This window comes from Megascapheus bottae, chromosome 8, assembly GCF_031878675.1.
Source record: "Megascapheus bottae isolate mThoBot1 chromosome 8, mThoBot2.hap1, whole genome shotgun sequence".
NCBI classification, from domain to species: Eukaryota; Metazoa; Chordata; class Mammalia; order Rodentia; family Geomyidae; genus Megascapheus; species Megascapheus bottae.
The window spans coordinates 65,840,869-65,848,570 of record NC_143516.1 but is presented as its reverse complement, the minus strand read 5'-3'; the positions used below and the strand labels follow the sequence as shown (position 1 = coordinate 65,848,570).

Genomic DNA, 7,702 nt, shown 5'->3' with positions numbered 1-7,702 from the left:
AGTTTAGAAGGAGAGCCACACAGCCATTTTTGTCCCAGAAACCTAGGACTTTCTAGCTGTAAAAGACATGTTCTGTCATTGGTCTTTAGAGAAATCCCAGTCATTCCTTTCGGGGGTCTCCCCTTCTCACCAAGTTTCTTTCTAACCCAGATTCTCCTCTGCTTCATTTTGTATTTTATTCATCCTCCTCTATCTTGGAACACAGTGCCTAGCCTAGAGATAAAATATTCCATATAAAAATGCTAGCGAACTCCTCTGAGGGAGGATTTTTGCAGAGTCCCAGAACCCAATCTGCTTAATTCCCTTGAAATTGTCTCTACAGATATAAACTAACTCTGCAAGTCAATGTAGGGCATATCAGCCAGCCACTGGAGCTTTGAGAAGGAGTCCTTCTCTCATGAAGTCTCAAACTTCAAGATACAACCCCAGAATTCAGTGAATGATCTTTCCATAATAGTAGAATGGCTATCTAATGTCTGCAATCCTTGTTACTTGGTGGGGGGGAGGGGTGTGAATTGTGAGAATCAAGGCTCAAACCAGCCTGGGTAGAAATGTGCATGAGACCCTTGTCTCTACTAACCAGTTTTAAAAAATAACAGAAATGGAGCTGTAGCTCAGGTGATAGAGCACTACCCATGGGCAAAAGATCCAAAGAAGAGAATGAGGCTCTGAGTTCAAGCCATAGCACCAGCACTAAAAATAAGATAAATAAAACAAATGGTTTTTGGAACATAAACAGGACTTTTATTTCATTATTTTCTTCGATTTCATTTTCAATTATGCATTTGCTGAAAGGTGGAATAGTGAAGGCAATTTTCAGACATAGCAACTTCATCAAATACACATAATCAGATTTTACTGCTTTGAGTCAATTATGTTCCTATCATGGTTTCCTGGGTACAAAAAAAAAGGAAGGAAGAATGGAAGGAAGGAATGAAGGAAGGAAGGAAGGAAGGAAGGAAGAAGGAAGGAAGAAAGGGAGGAAGGGAGGGAGGGAGGTGAAAGAAAAGGAAAAGAAAAAGGACACTAAAATAATAAAGAGGAAAATTGAAAAACAATTTTTCTATAAGAAATGGGCTGAACTTATAAACATTTACTCATAGGAGCAGTGTTCTTTATTTTTTTAAAGGAAACTCTAAAATTCCTAAAAACACAAGACAATATTGGTATTCTTAGATGAGTATACATTCATATATCTGTGTGAATTTGTGCAATTAAACAACATGGAAAATATTGGTTACCACAGCCAATGAAACTTTTTTTTTCATTTCTATGTAGTTAAACATTTCCATTTGCCATATTGTATTCTGTAACAACAAAAAAAGCCAAGTGATTCATTTATGAAACAAACTGTACCCCATCATCACAGTAGCTGAAAGGAGCTCAGCAATCTTCACCGGGCCCCTCTGAGATGAGTAGGGTACCTTGCCTGGTCACGTGCAAAGCTGCATGATGACTGTAGCTCTTTTATAACTACAAGAGTTTGCAAGCTTCTACTTGATACAATATGCCCCAAATTCAGTCAATTCAGCCAAATAATCAAGCAATGATTAAAGCGGATAATTTACAAAATGGCAAACAACCCATTTGACTAAATTGACTGTGTTGTGTTAACATGAGGACAAGATCCTTGTAGGTGCCCTACAAAGAAATCCCTTGTTAAGTGGCTATTTGTTTCAATTCCCCCCACCCCCTAAGGCTCTTGGATGTTGACTTAATTGCCTCTTAGGCCCTAAGAAAACACAGCACACAGCTGCATAAACAGAAGACCAATATATTACTAACATAAAAACAAATAGCATGCTCTAGGCATATTTCTCTCCATAGGAGAAATTTCACACATACACACAAACACACACACAGACATACACAGACACACACAGACACAGACACACACACACACACACACACACACACACACACACAGCAAAAGCAACTGAAAAACATTGGGAATCCAGCAAAAGCTTAGGATTATTGAGAGCCTAAAATTGTATCTTACTCCAGTGACAAGTACAATTGTGATTTTTTTTAAGAAAAAAAATTCCCTTTTTGTTCCCTACAGTACGGGTGAATTTCTGAAGAGTGTATTTTCAAGACTTGTTACTCCTAGAGTGAAGGCCTGCACCCCTGGGTGAAGCAGGTAGGAAGTGGTGGACTTCAGCTATTGTCTCCATGGGGTGCTTCATGCAGGGCATGAATCCAGTTTATAAAGACAAGTTGCTTTTGTAGGCAAAAGGCTGCAACTGCAAAGAGCTTTCTAGAAAGGGGTGGGGAATCTTCTTTGGCATCTTAAGTATTCCACATCTGTGCAGCTGGTCCTCCAGGCTACTTGTTTTGATTAAGAGAATGCATCTTCTCATCTTTCAGATGCAATTTGACTCTCATCTGGGGAGTCCTTGGAGTCAATTGGACATGACAAAATATGGTCAAACTTTGAAAATGGAAACACATTTGAGTGATTCTGAGTCTCATATTCACTGAGGTGTCAGGTCAGTGACAAATTTCCAAGGTTAAATGCTTTCCAAGTTTCCAGATTGTTCAGTAAGTTTCTGTAAGTTTTCCTAAATTCCCTGCCTATCATGGGAAGGGTGAAGAAACTTTTTTTTCATTTTCTGATATAATGTTTAGGGTTCTTGGTGCACTTGGAAGATTTCTGACCAAGGAAACTAGTTCTCTTGGTTTCTTGGTGATGTTTGCATACCATGGAGTCACAGATGGAAAGCAGCATATAAATGACTATCAGAAAAATATCTCATGCATTTGAAGATTTCTTTTTTTTTACAAAACAAAATATACATCTTCCTATGGCCCTCTTCTTTCTGTATTTGTATAATAACCAAGTCTATTTCATCAGTTCCTTTTACTCCTTAGTGACTTGATGAAAGAATAAAGATACTTTTCTCCTTAAGGTACAGTAGCTGACTTAACACTAATCAGGTTGACCAGTAAGACACATAGCAGCAACGTGAGCTGAGTTACCCAGTTGTGGGGAATTAAATGACAGATACATGAAATTAAGAAGAAAAAACAAAACAAAGCAATCTGCAGACTTTGGCACTAGACACTTAATGTTTGGTTTGAGTTGTTAAGAGTTACAGTGGGATGCTTGCTAAACAGAAATGTTATGAGAACATTAGCAAGGGGCAGAATAAAAACCATAGTAAATGTTGGTTCTCAGTGTAACTTTTCCTTCTCCCGGTCCGCCCACCCCCATATATGTTCAACCATAATAAAAATAGAGATCTCAGTGTCAGCATTTTGCTGTTAACTCTTCAATGTCTCTCTGAGCCATCAAAGTCACACAGTTAGGGCAGGAAGCACCAAAATCCACAAGTTTCTCCAAGTGTTAATTTGGCAGAAACCGAAGACTCGAAGGATGCCAGAGCAACTGTTTTGAAAATGAAGCTGGAACACAACGTGGTGCCCCCTCCCAAACGTCAGTGTCTCTGTTCAAGAACCGCCAGGCTGGAGGTAGGTGTCTCTCTCTGACAGGCTTCAGGCAACAACTTGCAAGGAGCCCTGGCTTCAGAGGGCATCACCCACCACAAGAAAGCAGATAGGAGCTCTGCCCCCCTCCCCAGCCTCCATCGATTTGCAATAGTCCCAGCCCGCTTTGTGATTGGCTGTCTCGAAATCTGTGCTGAGCCCAGGGTGTGGAGGGGCAGAGGGAGGGGTGAGCCTCCTTCTCAGCAGGAAAGCTCTAGTTTAGTGAGAGCCCTTTTCCTCTCCAGGACTCTCTGTCTCTCTCCCTGGTAGTGGTCCTGGCTTCTCAGGATCCAGGGCCCTTGCTCCGGAGAGGGAGAGGAGAGAGGAGGGCGGTGGATGGGGGAGGGTGCAGCCTTGCTTCAACCCTGTAACAGCGAAAGAAGATTCCACCTACCTGTGGAAAGACCCAACCTGGTCCCCAAAGGTCGCTCTGGCGACCCCACCTCACTAGGCGAGTCAGCCTGCGCACTTGAAGCGCATGAGTTTCTGGAAGGCCTGTTTGAAGTCTTCATTGGACATGGTGTAGATGATGGGGTTGATGAGGGAGTTAAGATAGCCTAGCCAGTTGAAGAAATCGAAGATGGCCATGTGGAACCAGCAGGCGTCCTTGCAGATAGGCATGACCAGGGAGATGATGAAGAAAGGCAGCCAGCACACGATGAACGCCCCCAGAATGATCCCCAGGGTCTTGGTGGCCTTGCGCTCGCGGGCCGCCATGAGTTTCTTCTTCTCCAGCAGGGCGTCGGAGATGCGCACTTTCACTTGGTTCACGTACACGGGCGAGCCGGACTCGCTGGGCGCGTCGGGCGCGGGCGAGTTGGTGGAGGTCACGGAGGACGTGGAGCCCGGGGAGTCGGTGAGGAGCTGAGCCCGGGTCAGCCGCTTGCCGGGCCGGCGGGGCGTCTGCTTGAGGATGCGCGAGCGGGCCTCCACGTAGATGCGGCCGTAGAGGGCGATGAGGAGCAGGGTGGGGAGGTAGAAGGCGCCCACGGTGGAGTAGACGGTGTAGAGGACGTGGTCGGTGTTGACCAGGCAGTCCCCCGCCTGGCCCTGGCGCCAGAAGAAGGGAGGCAGCGAGATGGAGATGGAGAAGACCCAGACGAGCGCTATCATGAGCGCCGCCCTCCCGGGAGTCCTCTTGGCCGAGTACTCCACGGCGTCGGTGATGGCCCAGTAGCGGTCCAGGGCGATGACGCACAGGTGCATGATGGACGCCGTGCAACAGGTGATGTCCGACGACAGCCACAGGTCGCAGACCACCTGGCCCAGCGTCCAGCGGCCGCTCACCGTGTACAGCGTGCTGATGGGCATCACCAAGATGGACACGAGCAGGTCGGTGACCGCCAGCGAGGCGATCAGGTAGTTGGCCGGGGTGTGTAGCTTCCGGGTCCGGGACACGGTGGCGATCACAAAGGCGTTGGACAGCGTGGTGGCCAAGGTGATGAGCGCCAGCACGGCCACCAGCACGACTTTCCAGGGCAGGGCGACCGAGTCCTGGTAGATGTGCGTCCCGGCGGCGCTGCAGTTGGGCGAGGGGGTGGCAGACAGGTTGGCATGGGGGAGCCCGGCGTGCGGCCCCGCGGGCGGCTGCGGCGGCGGCGGCGCTGGGGCGCACGGAGCCCCGGCTTCCTCCATCGCTCCCCTCGCCCTAGCTCCGGAGCGCAGCGCTCGAGTCTGCCGCCGACCCGAGAGGGAGCCAAGGACGGAAGGACCATGGAGACTCTGGGCTTCTGAGGCTCTGCCTGGTGTCAGTTCCGTGGGCTCCTTTCTCAAGTCCTCCGCCCGGTTCCCAAGTGGAGGTCACGGGCGCGGCTGCCCAGCCCTCGGGCGCGTCCTCCCGCACTTCCCGCGCTCCCGGCGCTGCCGCCCGAGCCCCACGGCTGCGCCCCACGCCCGGTCCTAGATAGCTCGGGGGCTTGTCTCAAGATTGGCCCACCCAGCCCAGCCTCGGGGCGGGAGGGGGGAGGGAGGGACGCTGGGGTGCCAAAGGGACGAGGACTGAGTCGAAAGGGGCTGGGGGGAGGGCGGGAATCGAGGGAGAGCTCTTACCCCGACCGCTTGGAGCCTCTCCTACCCGGGGCGTGCCCGGGTCTGTAGATTCCTCCCGCAGGACTTTCCCACTCGAGACCGAAGCCGGCAGAGCCGCGACGAGTCTCCGCGCCGCACGCCCGCCCCGCCCCCCGCGCCCCAAGCCAGCTGGGGACACTCTCCTGCGCTCGTGGTGGCCCACAGACTTGGGGTGGGGAGAAATAGGGAGCCCCGCCGAGACCCAGCCACGAGGTGGGGGGGACGTGAGGGGTGCTCGGGGCTGCGGCAGCCGCCGCCCCCGAGGCTCCACGTCTCCTCCGGGGGCCGTGCCGCGGGGGTGCTCCGGGCTGGGCTCGTGGGAGCCGCGCTCCGGCCGCGAGCAGGTGTCGCGGGGAGCCGGTGGAGCCCCGCGTGCGCCAGCCGAGGCAGAGCGCAGACGCGGAGGAGCCGCGGGGCTCCTCTCCCACAGTCGGGGCGCAGCCCGCTAGAGCCGTGCAACTCGTGCGCCGCGGCGAGTGCGGACGCCCGCCACCCATCACCTGCCCTTTTTCTCTCTCCCTCCCTCTTTTCCTCCCGCCCAGTTCCTTACTCAGCCCAGGAAGCTCCCGCCGGGTCCTACCGCCCTCTGTCCCTGTTTCTGATCGGCTCCCCTAGCCCCCCCCTTGACACCCACAAATGGCAGCTCTGGCCGGGAAGGGTGGCAAGGGCGCTGGGTGCGGTCTTTGCGGGCGCTGGGACTCGCAGCGCGCCCAGCAATGTCACCCACGCCCTTGGAGACGATCGGACTTGGGGTATGCGTCCCGTTCTAGGCGCTCACCGCCTTTGGCCACCCCAAAGGCTAGAGCTAGGTGGGGCGACCCCCTACTCCCAGCTGGGCCAGCTGGAATCCAGCCCCGAGGGCCACACCCAGGTTAGGCCCGTGATTTTGCCTTAGAAGGAAATGGCCAATGTGTGCATTTCATACTTGAGGCTTTCTGGCTTCCAGCCATCCTTAACTCTTGGCATACTAACACTGCCTGCGGTCCTCATATCTAGGTTTAGTAATTTCTGCGTGTCATTCAGTGCCTAGAACTCAGTGAGTCAACTGGGGAGAGGGGAGGGAGAAGCTGCACAATGTGAAAGTCTCACCCCCAGCAGCCCAGCCAGGGGAGGTGAAGGGAAAGCTCCGCTCCGCTCCGCCCCGCAGCTCCGCGCCCTGGAAACCAGTTCCTTCCCACCAGCCAGAAAAAGAGGTCATCAAAACCCAAGAAAAAGAGACACACAGCAGCCATCGCCACCAGTGTCCTGCCTCTGTGCCCCCCCTTCCAGTCTCCCCCCCTCCCCCGTGCCCTCCATACACACATCTGGATGTTGACACACCGCAGGAAGCAAGGTGGTCCAGAGATAGAGAATCCCTCAGAATATGTCTGGTTTCCACTTAGTCCTCTAACCCCAAGTACAGGGTAGAAACCTGGATCTGAAATTTTAAAGTAAAGGGGGGCGGGGGTGGGGCGAGGGGGTAGGGAAGATCTTTTCAGTCCCAAGAGCCACTTGGTTTCCCACCGGGAATTGGAGATCCTAATCTGTGCTTGGCCTGGTAACCACAGACTTTGCATCTTAATTGAATTCATCAAACTCTGCAGGTATATTTTAAAGTCTTCCTTTCAGAAGATCTGTGGTCCACTTTTAGAAGAGTAATTGGGATACTTTGCAAAAAGATCATTTTATTGAGTTCATTCCCCATCCCCCAACCCTAACCCAGTCAGGTTGTGCCCCTCTAAATAAGTCAAGTAAAAATCTAGACTTCTCCATCTCTGCCAGGTGTTTCCCCCCCACCCCTCATCGGCCACCAAGTGTGTGGAAACCCATGTGGGCGCCTGGACCCAGTTCTGATATTGTAAGGCAGACAAGGAACCGTTAAGAGATGGGAAGAAAACAGAGCCATTGCTTGGGTGGTGGAAGGTGGAAGTTTCCCAGGACAACCTCGGGGGCCTGACACAATCAGAACCATACTCTTTTCCCTCTGCTCTTGTCTCTAACACCTGGCATTGCTCCAAGGTGGTAAGCTTCGTGATCACAAGGTTTCCAGAGGCTCTCGTCCTCCTCCAACTCCCTCCACCCACCGCCCGCACCTAGCAGTATTTTGCAAACTGCTGCTGTGCACGGAGGGTGAAGCAAATTTAAGCCACTAGGTGGGGCGTTGGCCCGG

The 7,702-nt window shown here is 51.8% G+C and overlaps 1 protein-coding gene across 1 annotated transcript; it reads right to left on the bottom strand.

Moving 5' to 3' along the window:
• Window positions 1-991: 991 nt before the first annotated feature.
• Window positions 992-5,314, bottom strand: Htr1b (5-hydroxytryptamine receptor 1B). The gene has a single exon (XM_090337730.1). It carries the CDS (start codon window positions 5,119-5,121, stop codon window positions 3,943-3,945), a length of 1,179 nt encoding a protein of 392 aa, XP_090193856.1. The 5' UTR covers window positions 5,122-5,314; the 3' UTR covers window positions 992-3,942.
• Between the last annotated feature and the right edge of the window lie 2,388 nt (window positions 5,315-7,702).